Below are 22,557 nucleotides of genomic sequence, written 5' to 3' on the forward strand. Positions count from 1 at the left end.
TGGCTGTTACTTATCTTTGGAGTGTATAGAATGCCATTTAAAAGAATATGCTTATGGTGTTACTGTTTTCAACACAAAATTGGGTGCGAAGCCGAGGGTAACTGCTAGTTTCTCTATAAAACTTGAATAACTATGAACAGCATTATTTGGTTCAATGTAAAGTTTCAATAGTTCACGTTTTTCACTATTATTCCATATGAATTTGAGATAATAAATTACAAAATAACAAAAATAAAAGGTGGGTACCTGCAAGCTGATAATGTCGGCGGTGTAGTGCCTGATCTCTGCAAGGATTGCCTTCTTACGATACTCCCAGGTGAGCGCCCAGGATGGACAGTAGCCGTACATCTGACGGGTAGCGTACTTGTCGCACAACACATTGTAGCACATCACTGTCATGAGACCTGTGTCATACACAACTTATATAGTACATGCTGTCATTGTTATCCGCAATTTTAATAATTTCTAAGGGCTTAATGACACAGAATATTCTATACACACAGCACATCACACACATTCACATATACATCACATACCATCTTATACTTATCCAGACACATGCAAATGTTTGCACGTAGTGATATCCGCCAAGATACACAGGGTGATTTTTTTAACTGTCCCACCATTGAGATTTCATGAACTTAAAATCTAACACTAACATTTAAACGGGGATTGTTCCCTTCTTAAACACCTGACAGAGCATTCTTGAAATCATGTCATTGTCAGTCTGTGTGATAACTCTTGAGAGAAAGGTCCTAGAAATTTTAAACTTTCTCCTCTTGGTACAAGAAAGGCAACATTTGATGGCTACTTATTTTGCCATCAAAACGTTAAAATAAAACATAATTCTGTCATGATGGCAACTAGAAAATTGCTGAGTAACTAAATCTGTAAAACAATTGAGTAGAGTCATATGACATTTTAACATGTAACTTAGTAAACACATATGAGTTACTTAGTTGGTCTCATTGATAAAAATTTAGTTATGTTTTACTGAATGCCCTTTGATACTCACTCCTTGTATCGGTTTATTTTGTTAATAGGTTTTAAAATACATGTTGAAGTGTATTTAAATAGCCGTCAGGCAGTCAAATTCATTATTTCTTACAGAATATCTTAAAAATTTATGGTTTTGTCAGATAAAAAAAAAACATTATTGCAAGACTTAATGGAAAATTTTGTATGATTCCAACTTTACACAACATATAGAGGTTCAAGTTTAGTTTGTGTGTTTAATGTTTAGTTTTAACCTTGTGACCATTGGAATCTGGAAAATCATAGATCTGACAGCAAACTTTAATCACAGAACCTTCACTTGTTTTTGGAGAGGTTTAACAATTTGTAGTTGAAACTTTTATAAATTATAAAGCAAGAGGAACTGTGACAGAGTCATTACGGTCCAAAATAATCATGTTCAAACCTTTTATTTTACAATCTTTTAAATTCTTAAATAATGTTTACTTAATTCCAAATTGATTTTAGAATTTACATTTAAGGTTACACAATAATCTTTATGTTTCAAGAACTGAAGAGTTGGCTGCACTGGTAGTCATATTACATTTTGTATAGTATAACTATAGTGTTAGCAATTACAACACGATTTTTTAATGGAGATTGAGGCTGAGGGACCAGAGAGTCGCCTCGTGTGCACGCACCTCCACATTCACGAGCGCATTGGGTCCAGCCCGACACCTGCCGTTTTCCGCCTCGGGTTATTCAGTAATATCTTATACTCATGACTAAGCAATACTGTGGTGACTCACTGTATTAAACGTTGCATGGTACAATTTTCTTTCTTAAGATGTTTACACTATATATATATAGTGTAAACATCTTAAGAAAGAAAATTGTACCATGCAACGTTTAATACAGTGAGTCACCACAGTATTGCTTAGTCATGAGTATAAGATATTACCGTACTGAATAACCCGAGGCGGAAAACGGCAGGTGTCGGGCTGGACCCAATGCGCTCGTGAATGTGGAGGTGCGTGCACACGAGGCGACTCTCTGGTCCCTCAGCCTCAATCTCCATTAAAAAATCGTGTTGTAATTGCTAACACGCAATACATACATACATACATATATATATATATATATATATAATATAATATATATACTAATCGCTTTAGGATAAAATTACAAATCAGGGTTTGATTGGGGAAGTGCACTACAGAACTAATAGAGCGGAAATTCGGCCGGTCCTAATCCCCTACACGTGTGTGTGTGGAGTCTGCTTGTGTGTTGGTATAATACTACCTGGGCCCCAGCCGCAGTAACTGTTTGCTAGTACTATATAGAGATTATTGTTGCCAAGAGGCCTACGCGTGTACCGCGAGCGCTTAACACACTTGCATCTCGCGCCGAGTTCTTTTAGAAAAAAACACGTAACTTAATTGCTAGGGTACTCGAACTCGAATAATGTATCTAGTTTAAAACGGGATGGTTCTAATATTTACTGTGACAATTTTGGTACGTTCATTTTAAATATAGAATTATGTCTACTTTTAGGAAACATTTCCTGAAAATAACACTTTAATAACTGAAATTTTTACGAGTTGGCTACCTAAAATAGTGCCGTGTATCGACACTCGTTTTAAGGGAAAAAGAGAAGAACGTTTTGACCAAAAATCAAGCATTTGTTTAAGGACCAAACACCCTGTGGCCGTACATGCTGAGCAGTAATTCAATGCTTTTGGTTTAATTACTCTCATTAATGTTTTAATCAAATAAAAATAATCTAAAAACTGAAAATAATCAGTAAAAAGTAAAAGAACTTACATGTAGGTTTCGTCGTATTCGGCCTAGCCAGCGGGATCCATGGTCTCTCCGGTGGTTGTGGAGATCTCACTGAAACAAGAAAGAAAGCATGTAACCAATTACACAATCACTAAACGAAACTTTCAGGAAGTAATTGGTCTCCTTTAATCGAAATGAAAGCAAAATATAAATAGTACCAAACAAATCTTCACTGTACAGTTTCACTGAAAAATTATGTAACATTTAGTAATTTCAAAGCGCGGCATTTGTAATAATCTGGACTTGACAGAAATTATATGAACTGCTTAGAACTTATATGAATCAACATTAAGAATATAAAATAAAGTATATCACACTTTCAGATGCTGTACAATTGTTTTAGGCATCAAAATACGATGCCTTTTTGATGGTCACCAAGTTTGATCTATTTTCACGGCAAAAATATAAAAATGTGCTTTCTTACTTGTATTTTAAACTAGAAGAAAACAACACATAACTGCTTAAACCTTTCCAGACTCTATAAACTTAGCTTTGTTAACATAAAATGCACTAATAATATAATAACAACTAATGTTTGTACTGTACACGAATATGAATAAAACAAGTTATTATAAAAGTGTGGCTGAAGAGGAATTTATTATACCAGAATAAACCAGACATACTCTTTTACTTTTTTTTAAGCCGATAAACCACGATTACACCATTAAATAACAATTGTTATTGTATAAACGAATGGCAAAAAGCACGGCGACAACAGCGAACAATACGGCTCATTGTACTCGTATGAATTGGTAGTCAGGTCACTCCGACGTGCGGTCTGAGGACCTTGAATTCCAGGAGTGGCAGAGGACACGCTCAAGGAGACCACTCCAACACTGTACTCATATGAGTGACAGTCAGATCACCCTGAAATGCGGATTGAGGTTCCAGGATTGACACACACACTTTGACGTTGTGTTGGTATGATTTGATAGTCAGGTCATTCCCGCGCGGACTGAAGCTCTTCAATTCCATGAGTGGCAGAGGAAAAACACACGGAAATCATTTCGACATTGTGTTGGGATGATGTGACAGTCAGGTAATTCCCGCGCGGACTGAAGACCTTGAATTCCATGAGTGCCAGAGGACAAACACACACGTAAATCATTTCGACATTGTCTTGATATGATTTGATAGTCAGGTCATTCCCGTATGGACTGACAATCTTGAATTCCATGAGTGGCAGAGGAAAGACACATATAACTCATTTCCACATTGTGTTGATATGATTTGATAGTCAGGCCATTCCCGTACGGACTGAAGATCTTGAATTCCATGAGAGGCAGAGGACAAACACACACGTAAATCATTTCGACATTGTGTTGGGATGATTTGATAGTCAGGCCATTCCCGTAAGGACTGAAGATCTTGAGTGTCAGAGGACATGGTCAAGGAGACTGTTCCGAGATTGTACCCGTATGAGTTGGCAATCAGTTCGCTCCGACGCGACGCAACGTGCGGTTTGAGGACCTTGAGTTCTGGAGTGGCAGGGACACGCTCAAGGAGTGTACTCCAGCATTACACTCTAATACTAGCGTTTATCCACTCTAAAACATCCTCAGATTGTCCTAGAAACTTAATAGTGTTTGAATTCCTAAAAATGAACACTTTTTTAAATTTAAACTGAGAATCACATAGCAGAAATCTACTTATTAAAAATACAAAACATCATCACACTGAATGGGTACATTGCTGTTAATTTTTAATTTTCGAGAACTGTTTCCTGCTGGAGCTGACTGCAGTAAACTACATCTCGCAAAACGTTGAAGTTCAATCATAGATCCTAAACATCTGGAGTTCGCTCAGAAATGTCAAACGCTAATGTCAGTCACTGCAGAAAAATTTTATTTATAGATGAGTATTATTCACTATATTTAACATTTTCTTTTCATACTAATGATTTATCCGTTTGATTAATACCATATTCTTACCAAACGGGAAGAGTGTGTTGGGAGCTATAGATTTTGGGTACAATATCGACGGCAAGACACATTTCAAATGCCTTTTTTTATATTACGGGCCCATTTTTTAACTTTTGTACCCACCATTGACACATTTTTAACTTTAGTCTAATCGCACGCAATTAATTTGAAGAATAATAATTTTTTACAGACGTTTTCAACCTTTAATAAAGTAAAAACTGGGCAATGCTGTCATAACGTCATTACGTTAGACGAGAACACATCTCCTTGCTGGTCTCATCTGTTTTACAATTTTGTGAAGAATAGTAATAAGAATGCCTAATTAAAAAATAAAGAAGATCCTGAACTGTTCATAAAAGATACTGTTTTACCCAAATATTTTTTCCATAGTATTATTTGCAGAAATACATTGCAACTAATTAAACCAAAAAATGTGCTAAACGACGAATAGGTAGTTTTAATTAGTATTCAAAACAATTTCTCACATTATAACACTTTTGTATCTTAAGTAAGATACGTGAATTACAAAAAAGTTTTTAATTTTGTACGAACTGCATTGAAAATCCATTTATATTTTTATTCAATAACTAAACGTGATATTATAACTAGGCTGTTCCTCGAAGTGGGCCTATGTCATAGGATAAATCTCTGATTTCAAAGACTATTCATACATATCCAATTTGATTATAATTTTAAATTTCCTACTGACAGGTATGACTAATGAGCTTTAAAAATGTCAGGTTTTTAGAGCGACACGCCAATTTGACAAATTGTAACACTATACTATAATCGCTAAAACAGTTGTATGTGCAAAAGTAGTACCTTGTCAGAAAAACATTTATTTTTATGTAACAATCCCCAAAAATATTTTGGTGTAGTCGGTTTTATGCACAGTTTAATCTCACTAGTTTGTTTTGAAAATAAATGCATGTCAGTCGTGCATGAGATGTTCTTTTTTAATGTATTAGCAATTTACGCTTCAGGTATGGTGTTTAAGATCTTATCTTTTTTTAAATTCTTATCCTCAATGGACCACACAGCAAAATGTTTGATACTGTAATTGGCTGAGCATTAGGCAAAGCCTCTAACTCAAAGGTCTGAAAGAGTAATTTCTGTCTGTCTACACGATATCGCGAAAGCGAACTAACCTAAAACTTGAAATGTTGCATGTTGCTTCATTTCTATATAAGGAGGATTTGATGATGGTTCGTGTTACTCCATGGGAATTTGCTGAGCTTTAGCAAATATTCGTATATTGCCTTATAGGTAATCAAAGATGTCAATGCAAAATTTGTAGGGAAAATAATAATGTGTACACAAGCTAAATACACTCATATGAGATATTAACATGTGACATATTAACACGTGCAGCCTAACAACCCTTACACATACATTATATTTTGTTAAGTTGTATGTAGAATTTCATTCATAGAATAAAAAGAAAAGTAATATAATGAAAGTCAATATTAAAGGGCGGTGACAAGATTTATTCCAGCGCACCCTTGCGTTGTCAGTACTCTCCCTACCTCACCGAAACTCTTATTGTTTAAAAACTCATATGAAACCTAATTGATTGAAAACAAATTTAATGTATCATGTGGCTAGATATTTCAAGAAATATTTCATTTGTAGGCTTAACATTTTCTTTGTGGACAAAAATGAGTTCTATGATAGCATGTCCAAAAATGCAGGCGGATGTGTAAACAAATGAAGTGAGATGTAGATTTGAAATTTTGCATAAGACATCACCGAAGCCTGTTATTCGACACGTGGTGTGACCTGTTTAACTGTTATTGAATAATTAACAAAGTTTGTTGTACACTTTCCAAAAATAAAACAATATTTTATATTAAAATCATGACATTTTAAAAAGGAATTTAGTTAAACACAAATAATTTCACGTTATAATGAAACAAAAAAAATGCAGGTTCAGTTGTAGTAGCCCCCGTTCTGTTGATTTGCCATTACTTTGCTATGACCAATACACTGGACCCGCACCCAGGTCCCGAGTCCCACCGAGCGGGCGCGCCGGGCCAGGCTGCGGTCTTACACCACGACACTCTCTGTCGGCGGTCCGGGGAACTTCCTCAGAGCGGCGAGTGACGAGCACTCTGTCGGTTGCTCCGATAGGCAAACTCAACTGAACCCTGTGAACACGTGCGCTCGTGTGGTATATAACTCCAGCTGTGTCCGCACGCACTCCACCGAGAACTTACTTTTGTGAGGGCCTTGCAATTAATATTTCGAATTTCGAGTTGCATTGAATACATACTATTATTTTGTGTATAACATTTACTATATATTGGTACACAGCGATGCCGTGCTAAATACACGTATAATGGTTTTGTAATGTAAACAGCCTGGCATTATAATCTACTTTATCGACATATTGCCAAAACCTTACTTACTTTTAAATTATACAATTCTTATTTCAAGTGTTCTAATAAATGTATTTGTGGTACTGTTTATAACATATATTAGGGATTAGCTAAATACATTACTAAGTAATAAATTACATTGATATAATTGCATCGAATTTAAAATTACTAATTAACAGGCCGTAACAGCTTCCAACAAGTGTTGTTTAACTATAGACCAGAAAAGTTTCAAAATCTAGTAGGAATATTTTTGTTTACCTCAATGGTACTGGATTTATTTTCAATCTTCAATTGGGGCCAATGTAACCGCGCCCTCCCCCTGCCCATTTATTAAGTGGCACATGAGTTTTAAGGTACTTGAGCAATTATCCTCACGAATTCTCACTATTAAGCATTATCTATTTGTGAAAAAAAGAATTATAATAACACACACACGTGCGCACACACACACACAAATATTTAATTTTTATAGTGTAATTTGTACTTATACATTTTATAAATATATAATATTCTAAATAAGTAATGAAACAGAATGTTCTATGAGCACAATTTGGAGCTAATTAAGAACACGTTTATTCTAAATTTGACTGATTTCATACGTAAAAGGTTTTACGTATGTCACCCATGTCTAGATTGAGGGTGCTCTAATCCCTACAAACTTCCTGACATATACCATTCACTCACTTATATCAGAATTAATCACTACACTCCTCTTAACTTCCACAACATACAGCTCACAATTAGTCTCACTCATATCTTTAAAATTCAATTTTTCGAGACCTACTTAAACTGAAAACACACTTATTGGTTTAAAAAATTGTTAATCATTTTAGATATTATACATTACCGAAAAACTCAAAACTACACGCTCCGATCGGTCCAAAACTATTCTCCCGAATTGGATGTTACTACAAAGGCGACTGAAACAGCCTTTTCTTACAAACATTTGCGAAACATCAATTTTAAAATCAATCCCCATAATACCAGGCTTGAATCTTAGAAGTGTTCGTTTATGTACACCAGAAGAGTTAGTAGTACTCAATTATAATTAAATAGATATAGTCGCTAAGTAGCTTAGTTTTTATGTGGAAGCCGTGCATGTTCCTTTTAATCTGACAGTAAACAGGTTTTACCACGTGAGTGGGTAACTCAGCCCGATCGTCCTGACCTTGTAAATTTTTCTTTTAAAGGTGTCGACGTTACTTATCCCGATTTTGTCTTGAATGAACACAAAATACAACATTTTAAATATTTGAACCTCAAATACGTGACAAAAATTACTTTAAAAGTAATGTATAAATGTTTTTCAGTGTCACCAAAGTGTACATGTGCCGGGCTGTTGACATCACGTACTCAGTCGCAAGGTCGGCTATGAGCGAGCTGTTATATAAACATTAATGGCTGTGAAACTGCGCGCTCATAACGCTACGAATTTCAAGTATGTGAAAGGGAGGTACTGAAATGTTCAGAAATTCCTAATAAAAAAACAGCGTGCAGCAATTATTTAATGTATCGGCTAATAATTTAAGACTTGACCACATAGCATATTTTAAATGGTTACAATTATTACAACTAAAAAAGCCAATTTGTATCAATATTAATTACCACATTACCCTATTTTACAACAGTTTCACCTACATATTGCCATTAATATAAACTGTAAACGTATATAAAGAGTTACATTATAATCTTCATAATATTCTTTAAAATACATCAGTACAAACTCGAAGTATATACATATAAGTTGTATTAATGTTTGTTACTGTAGTAATGACGATGCTCACCGTTGTGTGACATCTGAAGCCAATGTCCGATCAAGAGGAACTGTTAAGAAATATTTTAATTTATTTACTTCAATTTTATAAGCGATCCGAAATATAGCCTGCAAAATTCAAGATGTAACTACTTGATCTCGGTGAAATGATAGGAAGAATAATAGCCAGCGAATGTATGTCGCATAGCTAAATTTTGATTTTCAGTATGATCGACAAGCTATACAGTACGAGACCTTGTATTAACGGATATTGAGAGTTAGCGACCTCTTGGACTCGGAAGTATCTATCTAACCCCCCCCCTCCCCCCGACCAACCAACCAACCAACCAAAAATTGAATGTTTAAGTACAAAGCCCGGCAAGACACACGCACACACGTGTACTCAGACGTCTGACACAGTACCGAGACAGCGATAAGCAAACAAAGGAGAGTCCCAATCACAATGAGATCAACAGCCGATAGATGCGGGTTGCTTCATTGCGCCGCTGGTGGTGTTGAGAAAGAACGAGGAGGTTAGGCGGGGTAACGCAATGCGTGTGAAGGCCGTGTTGGAGGTGGAGGTGCAGGTCGTTAAACAAATGTGGTCACAAGCCCCGGCCACAGGTGCCGGTGTCGGCCCTGCAGTAAACAGAGGTGCGGGACCTCAAGGCCACCCACAGCCTCTGTCCTGCGACTAGGACACCAGCAGGTTGTTTCAGGAAGACACAGCACACATGGGTCATAATATCCTACACGAGAGTACCTGCTGTTTTACGTAAGGAAGGAATATATGGGACAAAGGGCACTTGCAGCACAGGAAGACATCACATCGGGTCATAATATCCTACAAGAGAGTAACTGAGTTTTTAAGTCAGGAAGGAATATATGGGACAAAGGGCACTTGCAGCACAGGAAGACTCATCACAGCGCCAGCGGGTCATAATATCCTACAAGAGAGTAACTGAGTTTTTACGTCAGGAAGGAATATATGGGACAAAGGGCACTTGCAGCACAGGAAGACTCATCACAACGGGTCATAATATCCTACAAGAGAGTAACTGAGTTTTTAAGTCAGGAAGGAATATATGGGACAAAGGGCACTTGCAGCAACAGGAAGACTCATCACAACGGGTCATAATATCCTACAAGAGAGTAACTGAGTTTTTACGTCAGGAAGGAATATATGGGTCAAAGGGCAGCAGACGAGAACACTCACTCATCACAACGGGTCATAATATCCTACAAGAGAGTAACTTAGTTTTTACGTCATAAAGTAATATATGGGACAAAGGGCACTCGCGGTACAGGAAGACAGCACAAACGGGTCGTAGTTTCCTAGAAGAAAATAACTTAATTATACAACATTTATTCAGGAAGGAATACATGGGACAGTACCATTGTCTCAGTCCATCGAGTAGGCGTACACTAGCGATTGCAATATCGGACGATTATTATCCCTGATAATCCCGTGGTCTCAACGCGACAATCCCGGGATTTTCGGCATTGAAGTCATGCCATTTTATTAAAAATGTATAATTATTGATAACTTTTAACAGTAATTCTATAATAGTGTGTTACCAATTTTAAAGGAAGATAAATATGTCATTTTTACTTAGTTTGGGTTCTGTACACAATTTTCGAGATTTTAAAGAAGTATTTTTCATTTGCACAGAACGTAGTTACGTGAAGTCCGTAAAATATAATATATAAATTATACATGAAATTGGCCGACCACAACCCTTCGTAAGCGCCCCCGAATCGGTCTATCCCCCAATCACCTTAGGTCCCGACACGGCCTTGGATGACCTATTAAATATTACTTCCTGCTCATATTTGTCCCTTCGTCATTAGAAAAAAAAACACGACACCCTTGTTGACGCACGTCGATTACCCCCGTTACGTTTTCACCAGGAAGCAATAAAAATTTTCCCATTAAATATAGAACCGTATCAATTGGTATATCAACATTACCCAATCATTCCACTTACCAAGGAAGGTAAAACATTTCGTTTTTGACAAATTTATGATTACCAGCACATCGAAAGAGAAAATATATTGATCATATCATTAAACAAGTGGAATATCAGTTTAAAGTACTTTTTTGAATAAGCTTTTGGGGTAATATAATACGATTAAAATGCATGGTCTTTTAAGATAATATGAACTGATAAGGCTCTTCATAGAACTATAACTTTAAAAGGGGTTGAGAAAATAAAAATACAAACTGGAATAAAATAACACATTTACATAATTTAACCATAAACATTTGTTAGTTTCCAAATGGATACTATTTAGACTAAACTAATAGAAATGTCAACTTCTGACAATATTGTACCCATAAAGTATGCACAGTGTGGATGGACTATTCAAAAATATTAAAATAGCTTATTTGTGTTTAGAACATGCACAGCCAAATTTACCTAACAACGTAAAATATTATTTTTAGATATGATTTCTGTTATTTATTTTTTGTGATTTATAAAATACTAGCTGTTTCCCGCGGCTTTGCACGCTTTTCGTAAGCTTTGTCCGTGTATGTGAACTTCTGGTTTAATTGAATTATATTTACAACGCCGATGTAGAGTTTGCCTTGTTGCCACGATCAAGAAAATATGTTCATGTTTATAGCCATTGTGCACGTACATGTACTTTATTATAAAGTGGTCTAACACTCAAACTTTAAGTTCAATCAGAAATGTATCTTAAAGACAAATATACATAATAACTTAGCGCCTTCAAATAGTGTTTGGCTATGTAATATACGTAACTGTCTCGTACTTGCAGTTTATAATGTGCAGGCGCTTTGAAACCTTTTATCTTTTGCAGCGCCGCTTGGTGGTGAGTTACATCAATGGGCATAGCTTATAAACCTTCTCCGTGGAAAAATACGTATACATACAAATTTTCATAATGGTGTGTCTAATATTTTGCGATTCCATAAAGGACAAACACACAAACATTCATTTATATATATATATACTAGCGGGCCCGGCGCGCTTTGCTGCGCATTTCAATAATTTTTTTGCAAAAGTTGCCCGCGGCTTCGCACGCAATTTCCCGTTGAAAACAGTACACTATATTCACTTATTCTTTTTCTATCACATTCTAAACATTGCTGAGATAATTGATAGTCGTTCCATCGTGAGCCTCTTGGGCGTATTATGAAGGTATGTACCATATTCCTGCCTCTATCTAGCTGTTACCCACGGCTTCGCACGCAAATCTTAAGAACCGAAGTCCTTATATTACTTAGTAAATTTTTTTTTTTACTATAATAAATTTTAGATTAAATTAGTTATATCTCCGATGCCACGATTGAGCTTGCTTTGTTGTCTCGATCGAGAGAATATGTACACACGGAGTTTTGAGAACCATACTTCTGTCAAAAAAAACAACTAAGGTTGATTTTATAACATTCTTTATATTTGTAGCCAACGTAAGATAGTAATTATGATATCTGCATTACTCTTCTGATCAAGCATGAGCATGGTTTATATTAAATAAATATTGCAGTTAAAGGTGAATTTTTACGTCAAATTTGAATTGTATTATCTGGATAGTAAAGTCTATGTTTAACAGTGATTGCAAAAACAGTTTAAACAAAATTTGTCGTTTCTCTTAAGCTTACTCTAAGCTTTAAATACATGATTATGTTTGCAATGCATGTTATGTATTTCTGTTTGCTGGTGTTCGGGCGGATCGCCGGAACGGGAAATGTCTGCATAGCTATAAAACATCTCCGTAAAATCATATGTACAAAGTTCATCATGCATTCCATAAAGGACATACCATACAAATTTTCATTTTTTATATATATAGATATATATATATATATACAATGATATATATAATCATATATATATATATATATATAATGATATATATATATCATTATATATAATATATATATATATATATATATAGATGATTATTGCCATTATTATATACTACCATGTATTAAATTATATTTATAATACATTTGTCAATTTTACAAGCATTTTTCTACGCGATTATGCATTACACGTGCTACTTTGTTTAGTTCAGAATTCGACATACGAGTATAGTCAGAAGGAATATTTCCATATCTGAAAAATAGTCGTTTAAGTGTTTTCATTGTTCCACAAAAGGAAAATATTTATCGACGACGCCCAGTCACCCAGCGTTGACAACTTGTTACAACAGGTAACATGTCAACGGGACACTTTCACTTCCTACAAGACTCGAGGGTTTGTTTAGTCTATATTGTTGTCATTAGGCACCGACTGTAGCAAAATACCCATGGAATGGTTCTTGTCGACGCAATAATACCGCACAAGTCAGAGATAAGATCCAATTATATAGGATTTGCCGCGAGAAAAAGTGTACCCTTTGTGATAAGACCGAGCCGACTGTCAATCTCCGAGAGAGATATATACTGTATAACGCAGAACACCAGAATGACTTCCAGGAACGTTTAGTAACATATCATCCGCCCAGTCCTAATGTGCTGGTGCGAGGGCCCGAGGGCAAGGCCAAGGTTACGACAAGGTGACACCCCCCTCCCACCACACCTGCCGGTGCTGCACAGCCTTGTTCTAACTCAATATGCAAAGTCATGAAATAACAATAGCCGTACAAGTCGACCAGGTGAATGTTAAATGAGCCGTGCGAGGTCCGAGAACACATGTCACGGTCCCGCGCGATAGAGGACATCGGAGACCTTCCTTACTCCAGTGCACACTGATTGGCCGGGCAGATTAATTGTATCAATGGCGAATTGCGTAATCCAAGGGAGACTGGCCGGAGCTCGTGGTACAAATCAATTAGTGCAGTCGGAGGTCATCAGTTATGTACGGCCCTTTCATACCGATAATAAAATAGGTCTGGGGACGTCAACGGGTTATCAAATAATGTAAGTACAAGGTTACCTACCAATACTTACAAAGTTCAGAGCCACATCAAATATACACATGTGAATCAATCAAGTTGTACAATCTTCCAGCTTACTCATTTTAATAAAACTTTTATATAGGAACAAACAGATCCTATGTAAAATTTCCATTACTATAAACAGTTTTTTAATGAAGGAAATGCCGTTCTCCGTTGTATCGCACACTACGTAGGTGCGGCAGACAATACAGGTGAATACAACACTAGAGGGAACACTATCTCAATGTAGCCATCACCCTCGAGGTTCACATTTACAGAAACTACAATTTCAATGATACAACTGCAGAAACAAATTTGTAGTTTTAAATCACATTTTTACCTAAAACTCGAATATAAAATGCATGGGTTCCCAACTATTTCATCCAATAATTTAAAGCTTGAAAGCACAATGGAAGCCCACATTCACAATTACCACTTCTATAGTTCAGTTATAAAAAGGTTTTAATCTCCAGAATGTTTCCAAAACATTTACTTTATTGTAAAGTTCATTAAAATATCCCTGGAAGAATATTTTAATTAAAGCTCTTCCGATCCACTGTACAGTATAGTCAGACCGGAAGACGTTGCTGATGTATACTGGCGAAGAGTCGAACTTGAACTTTTATACCACGTAGGCGGACGGGAGGGATTATCATATAATCATTTGTCACGTTGTAAGGTAGAGGTGTGTCATGCGCCGGAGTAAACCAAACCTCGGTAACAGCGCTGTGCGTCACTCGCTCGTCATCCATCATTAGACTAATGGTTTAGTTTTGTAGTCACGGGAATTGAATGTTGACTGCACTAGTTGCCTGCACTATCTGAGTCTCTGAGTGACATAAACCTATTAGGATTTCCGGGGATACCATGTGTTAGTAATTGGGAGGATTGAGGTTAATAGCAGATACAGAACATTAGCATAATGTAAATGTTTTTAAAACCCAATTCCCAACTGGTAAACAACAAGGATTCACAGTAAATCGCAGAATCCCCGTTTAAATGAATTTGTCCTGCGTGTAACGTAACGTACACAAACGATTGACACGTCCAATGTCAATAAATCATCTCATTGTAGTATTTTTCCAACATGCTCATACATTATTAACATTCACCGTTCAATATTATGTCTTCGTAGTGTTTTCATCGATTAAAAAAGTACTTCCGAACCGTGTTTCAAGAGCTGTGCCCCTTAACACCAGTGACTTATAATAAATAAAGTGGTCCACGGAGACACATAAGGCTCAAACAAGCTTTAAAACAAAGATTTAGAATTTCATTACTCCGTTTATCAACTCTATTCATTCAAAAATCTCAATACTAAATAATCCCATGACAATGAATAGTGAAAAAGTTTGTTAACTCACATGTTAGAAACAATGAATGAGAAATTATAATCCACCTACATAGTGTGATATACATTGAACGCAAATCTCAATGATAAGATAATTAAAACGATTTGGAAAAAAACATGAAATCCCGATTATATTGAATTCAAAAGACTAATCCAATTGTATTCCTCAAAATAATTAAACATTTGCAAAATAAATGAAAAGAAATCTTGTCATAGCCCAAAACACCTAAGTCTGATGACCATGAAACCCAAGATCTCGGGTGATGTTCCTGCACCGCTCAGGAGCGAGGCCCAGCCGAGGGACGGACAAAAGTGAATGTGCACCACAAGACAAGGAAGACAAAGCGGACCTTGACCAGTGGTGACGCAACAGGCAAGACGGCACGTATGGCCCAGATATCGGCGTGGTTTCCTTCTATTCTGTTCAGTTACAGTCATTGTTCGCCAAGTCGACTAGCGCCGCGCCACGCCGGCTAACACAAAGCGTAGTGGCGGCCGGCATGCGTGGTGGCGCAACAGACTATTTACATTAACACGTTTCTGCTGAGCATTTAGGAATGGGGAAACATACTCGAAAGAACGAGAGTTCAGTAAATAACTTAATGTAATAAAACTGATACAAGACCTACGTAGAAATGTAATGCCAAAGGTGAAAACCTGATCACATTTGCCACTTAAACTGCACATCATCAGACATTCAATGATTTTATTTAACTCATCAGAAAAACAACCTTCAGAAACCTATTCGGTAATTCAAAATACCATACAAACGTGAAACAGTTCATGTTTTAAGAATCGATGTACACAATTTTTTGGCAAAAGAATCACAACATCAATGAAGACGACTTCTGCTAATCATGTGAACGTTAGCCGAACCAAACAACAAACGCTAATTTCCAATGTTTTGGGATTACCCAAGAAACAATCAAACACGACAATAGTGAAGGTTCTAAAGTGGAGAGATTACGTTCCGTCAGAGGCCAGATCAAACCTATTACACGGCAGGTTAGTCGAAGAATGATCACAAAAGTGAAGGTAAAGAAGAGAGGTGAAGTGAAGAAGACAAAACAGAACGTGACTGTGTGACGCAACTTTACACAGCTCGGTTGACCCAGTTTATAGACGTGACTCCCGAGACTGCTTATCTGTCGCGTTCATCATTTCTCGCTCAATTTGAATACAACTGAGCAACTTCGTTTCACCGAGCCAGAACTCACCGCATCCAGGATTTTCTTGTTTTGTAATCTAAGTGCAAAGCGATCTAAAATTACATTATACACCATTACAGAAATTCTGCTGCACTGAGTTATTTTTAGCCGTTTGAATCACTGAGCTTCTTGCAAAAACAGTGAATTCAACCATCACAGTATCTCTTTTTGTATCACAAATATGTTCACTTATCTGGGTTATGAACACTTTCATTACTCGTTCCAATTGCTAAGCCGAATAAATGTATCCGGCGTATCACAAGAAATGAAGCGGATTTTTCCAAAGCGTATCGTGACAGCGTGAGATGTTTAGATGCTATCGCTTATCGCCGTGAAGGACACTGTTGTAGGGATGAAGGAAGAGAAAGGGAGGGCCAGTGAGGTCAGATCAGTTCCCAGGGGATCGCGCCCTTCACATTATACCGCACTGAGAAGCCTGCCCTGCGGCCCGACTCCACTTGCCGGACTTGGTCAAGTGAAGGTGGTTCACCTTTCTTTTTCTTATTGAGTTTCAGGACTGCATTTTCGCGTCTTCGCCGACCGTGCAGTCTCAACACTAATGTTTTACATGTTACAAGAACACAATAATTTAAAAATGAAGTAGCAATTTTGTTTGATCGAATGTTGATGGAGTACATATGTCACAAGTACAGGGAGATTGATCATTTGGACAATTATGTTGATCATTGATACTCAACCGGACACGGTAAGAAGAGTACAACAGATTTTACTCGGACGTACACGAGGCCAAGAGTTGAACACACATTCACACATTGGTGTTTGGATGCTCAAAATTAATGGCTAATATGGATGGTTAAACATCAGATGATAATGTTGAACGTTAGGTTTAACTGAAGTACTATAACTTATTCACTAATAATATCTTATACCACACTACACAACTTACCCACGCACACTACGTAAACTAGTTACGTAATCACTACATAGGTGTATTTCAATGTAACTTACAAGAACTTCGCTACAAATTAACATCTAGATAGTTTCATATCCATCGAATCATACTATAATAATTACGTTAAGAGTAATCTACAATATTAATTGTTATAAGTAACAGTGATTAATTTATACAGAATGTTCTAAAAGCTCCAATGTCTCAGTGTCAATAACAGACAAAAGAGACTGAAACAAGGCTCGTACGTTCCGGAGCTCGAGACTGGAGGTTGTTGTTCTCGAGTTTACAAAAAGACTTGAAAGCAAAATTGCCGGATCTACTTCTATAATGAGGTATAGGACGTACCTGGCTGCTCTAAGTATAACTAATATATTGCGCTCAGAGAGAGTCCATGATGACAGACAACGTGGGCGAGTGTCGTGAGGAGAACGTCGTGTATCACTTCCTCTTCTATCGTTCTCACCTTGGCAACGCGACACCAGCAGCAGACCGGTACATATCGCGTATATGTGTAAGCAAGCGCATAACTGAATATTTATTGGTTATCAGTGTTATTTCGTGCAACCATTATTCAGAAAAAGTAAACTTTGAACAGGCCTCGCTGCTGAGGAAGCTTGACTCCTTGGTCCTGTTCCATTATAGCGCGAGTGCCTAACCATAGTCAGTGCGTTCAAAGGGTTATTAAAATAGTAACAATAATAAAACAGGACAAAGCTTGAAGTTACATAGTTTCCACATTTTAGTGTCTAGCAGCTATCACTATAATTCACTATAATAAGTGCAAAACTCTCGCGAAACACGAGTAGACTCTGTGGACAGTTTCAGTTTATACGAATCTGTTGTAATTCCTGAAATTTAATCATCTAAGATATTTGTAGACTCTTCACCGAAAAATCGATAGAAAGTAATAATACCAGGCAAAGTTTCGTAGCAAAAATCTGTACAAAATATTAGCAACTCCGCACTTGTACCCGAGCCAAGCTAGATCAAGGCATGTTAGAGTTACGAGTTAAGGTACCAATAACAGTTTCGAAAACAAACACATTAACATTAGTGAATATGGGTTGTAATAAAGAAAATAAACCAAGCAAGAAATGAACTGCCGCTAAGACATGTAGTGGCCGGTAACGCGATATTGCTTGTTAGTCACGCGTTTGACTGCCTTGACGACATTCAGTCCAAGGGAGCGTGTAACCTCCTCACCTTCATCCGCGGCCTGTCCTTTAATGTTATTGTTTCAACTCAATCCGCACCGGCCTTACTGAATTCCAAGGCTCTTTATGAGGCTGTAACACAATGGCGGTCAGTCATTTTACTGCCAATTACAAACATTGCCTTTCTATTGGCACTTATAGCCTACACAATTCAATACCAACAGCATCAAAACATTAGCAACAGATTAATTTCCTTGCTTGGAAGGAGTTCCAGAATCGAGACAGTTAAAATCATTATAATAGGAAGAAACGTCTTAATATGATACCACCCGCACTATCATCTCTGCAAGAATAAAACCAACGGAAAATCTTTACATAAATTTACTTCTCTTGTTAATTGTCGATAGTTTCAGGAAAATATGCTAGCAAGTATATAAAAAAATGAAAAAAAAATAACCAAAAAATTCTATTATGACATTCCAGTCAAAGGATTTTTTAAATTTAAACTAATATCTACTTCCACTGTTTTATTAACAATGAATATCTTTGAGAAGGTATAAGAACAACAGCATCTGACACGCCGGAGAACCGAGATGAGCTTCTCTCTGCAGCTTCAATGCACAGCTGGCCCAACACTCCAGCATCTGACACGCCGGAGGACCGAGATGAGCTTCTCTCTGCGGCCTCAATGCACAGCTGGCCCAACACTCCAGCATCTGACACGCCGGAGGACCGAGATGAGCTTCTCTCTGCGGCCTCAATGCACAGCTGGCCCAACACTCCAGCATCTGACACGCCGGAGGACCGAGATGAGCTTCTCTCTGCGGCCTCAATGCACAGCTGGCCCAACACTCCAGCATCTGACACGCCGGAGGACCGAGATGAGCTTCTCTCTGCGGCCTCAATGCACAGCTGGCCCAACACTCCAGCACGTGACACGCCGGAGGACCGAGATGAGCTTCTCTCTGCGGCCTTAATACAGTACTGGCCCAACACTCCAGCATCTGACACGCCGGAGGACCGAGATGAGCACCTCCTCTCTGTAATCGTCGGGTGATAATAGTGCGGAAATCTATTACACCGGTCATTGTATGCATTTATCTCCGCCATAAACCGTAACACGGAGACGGCCTCTCTATCACAGCATCTACATACAATACACGAGGCGTGAAGACCGGTCGCTGGTCTTCCTCGTGCCTGTGATTGTGGTTGGACTGACCCAGTCACCGTACACGATATGGACCAATAATAGTTACTTACACCATTAACTCTTCAAATGTTGTTTTCAATTGTTGTTTTTAACTGTTAGCAATAATTTTTATGATAAAAATACCGATTTTCTAAATAAGGTAATTTTGATGTTTTCAATGCACGTGTAGAAGTTGTGTCTATATTGTGGGAGTACCAGCGATTCGTATATAAATGTAGGACAATAAATATATTTTCTTTTCTTTATATTTCAAATTTTCATTTTTACCCTAATTATGTTTAAAATTAAAAACAATAAAATATAACGATAGATAAATAGAATGATAAAAGATTAAAGACCTGTACAATTTAATTAACTGTGGCAAATATTACTAATTTTCACGAAAAACAATTAAATAAAACAAAATATTAATTAATTAATAATCAAACTTATTTCATTACTTTGATAACAACATACACTAACTGACATGTCTGGATAATCAAAAATGATCTCCCCCCCCCCCCCCCGGTCTCTGAATATAAGGAGTCGGAGAAGATAACAATAACAAAATGTAGTTTCTTAGGGGTTACGTATTTAAGTTCTGTAATCTGTTTAGTTAAAGTTTAAAAAAGTAGTACACTCTTTCCTTTCCTTACCTTTTTAAATTATGTATAAATCTGGTTCAATGGAGTGTTTACTTTTTTAAATATGTTTAAAATTGAGCAATCTACGTCATTTGTTTTTGTTTCTGCCCAAATTTATATGGCTTACTGTCTATAAAGGCATACCATCCTCAGTACGTATGGCCGTCATGTGTGTTGTCAAGGAAAACAATGTAAACTATAAAACTATTAATTTAATTATTTTTTGTAAAAGATTGTTTTTAAATGTTGCCTCATTTTAAGTCTACAGCTAAAATGAGCATCCTATAAGGACACCGGGAAGCGTCCTAGTGAGCCTGCCTTTGAGTAAGAACTGTGTAGATTTATCAATCCTTAGGAAATATTAATGTGATATTCCTTAATAGCATATAACTTTCGTAACGCTTAAAGCGATCCTACGCTAGAACGTATAACTTGTCAGTTTAGCCACTGTAGATTATTTAGTAGTAGAGGTTCCATACTGACCAAATGGACTCTCCGCCAATACGGTTTAATACACGATTTGTCCATTTATACTAAAATGATAATTTCGTTAAAATTCAAATAAACGCACGAGTAGTTCGATAAAACTGAAAGAGAATGGCTGGACCGAGTTATAAAATGTTACAGCCGGCTGAGACAGAGTGTGACGGGTTAGATCGCGGAAATCAAAAGCAAGGTTTAGTGTACGAGCGTCATCATTGGGTTAGACGTTTATACGCGATACCGATATCGGTCCAAGGTTCGCTAAAGAGAACCGCTAGTTCTGAACCAGACCACAACAAAAAAACCTGAAGCGGCGGGACAGAAACTACTCAACTCGAGATAGTCAGTCTTTAAGTGAACGTGAGAATCCCGTTTTCTGCACATTCCCTCCACTCATGTTAATTTACAATTTAATAAATAGTTCAATGGCCGAAGGATATTCGTAAAGATAACAGGCTGAAACATGCCTTTTTAATTTTTACGTATTAATCGTGTATTTTCAGAATGTTCGCTGAAGTCAAAGATAATGTGAACCACGTAGAAGTAAATCAGTTTGTCATTAAACCATCTTGTTTAGTAACGCCTAAAATTAATCCCCCTTTATTTTATTCGGCTGATTGTAAAATATATTAAATCTACATTTTATACACCAGTACTTCTTGTTAATATTCTAACCAAGTTTATCGAAGTAAAGACAGGTTCAATAACCGTAATACCTTGTATGAAGCTACAGAGAATACACAGAAAAGTACAATGAAAATATTGCGATCACATATTTACAGCAACCCAAAGAGCGTATAACCGAGTTTTAACAATTACAATGAAATTAAAGCAACAGCACCGAATGACATAGGTAGCATGGTGCCATTTGGTAACAGTTGTTAGATTGGTATTTGTTACGTACAGGGCGTGTGCCTATTTACCGCATTGCACACAAGGTCGCAACTAGGCCGCTGTCCGGACTCAGATCGTATACACTGTGCCAGTTCCAGTACAATAACATCTGCAAGGAACGGGGTGTGTACGAGAAACGGCTACACGAGGACAGAGGGTGAACTTATCCACTTATAAGCCGCGTATGTGGCACACAATGAGACATGGATATATGACGAGATATGGACGGACATATTAGATCATACACCCTGATAATTTATCCAAACAGCTTGGTTAGAATAGTCGAAGCGTCAACAGATCCATTTAAAAAGTACAATGGGGACTATTTTATTTTGTTAACACAATTAAAGTAAAACGTGCTTGCTTTCTAATGATAGGTTGTAACCTATGGTAGTTTTCCATAAGGACATGTTTGTTATAGTCCGACTTGCTGTCTATTTTTAATTTATTGTTTAGTAGTTTACTTACTAATTAACCACTAATAACACGTTTAGTTTCGTCCTCATTTCGAGGTTTACCTCCTTTTACAATTTACCTTCCAGAGTAAAGTTCTCAATCATATGAGTTCGATTTTGAGCTGCCCTTACAAAATACTAAACTTTAAATTTCTAAAAGATGAACATCTTGTTCTTGAAATACTCCGCTATAGGTCATGACTCCTTAATTTTAACCCGTTAAAATATAAGACATGTGTTACATACTAAATAAAAAACGGAGGAAACGACTCTAAAGTTATAACAAACAATTATTTTATGAAACAAATTAAGTTAAATCATCCAATAAAGTAAACATTGGCTCATTACATTTCAAATCTTAAACAAAACTATTGATTGTTATGTGCAATACAAAGAAACTGAAAAAACCCAGTAGCTTCTTTCTGAAACTGGATGGTTAGTAACAGCAAACCAAATAATTATGTTGCGAGCACCATACACGATCACATCATATTGTATGTATAGTCCAC

General features: G+C 36.9%; 1 protein-coding gene across 3 annotated transcripts in view; it reads right to left on the reverse strand.

The window, feature by feature from the left end:
* LOC124362468 (CCR4-NOT transcription complex subunit 6-like) overlaps nt 1–22,557 on the reverse strand; it is a 228,442-nt gene that overhangs the window by 37,545 nt on the left and 168,340 nt on the right. For all 3 annotated transcript variants that reach the window (XR_006922458.1, XM_046816997.1, XM_046816998.1), the window contains exons 5-6: nt 2,779–2,847; nt 247–404 (exon numbers count right to left, since the gene is read on the reverse strand). Coding sequence is in view for 2 of the 3 variants with exons in the window: in XM_046816997.1 (XP_046672953.1) it covers nt 247–404; nt 2,779–2,847 (227 nt within the window). In the remaining variant the exon portion in view is untranslated. The remainder of the gene's footprint in view (nt 1–246; nt 405–2,778; nt 2,848–22,557) is intronic.

This window comes from Homalodisca vitripennis, chromosome 5 (assembly GCF_021130785.1).
Source record: "Homalodisca vitripennis isolate AUS2020 chromosome 5, UT_GWSS_2.1, whole genome shotgun sequence".
Taxonomy (NCBI): domain Eukaryota; kingdom Metazoa; phylum Arthropoda; class Insecta; order Hemiptera; family Cicadellidae; genus Homalodisca; species Homalodisca vitripennis.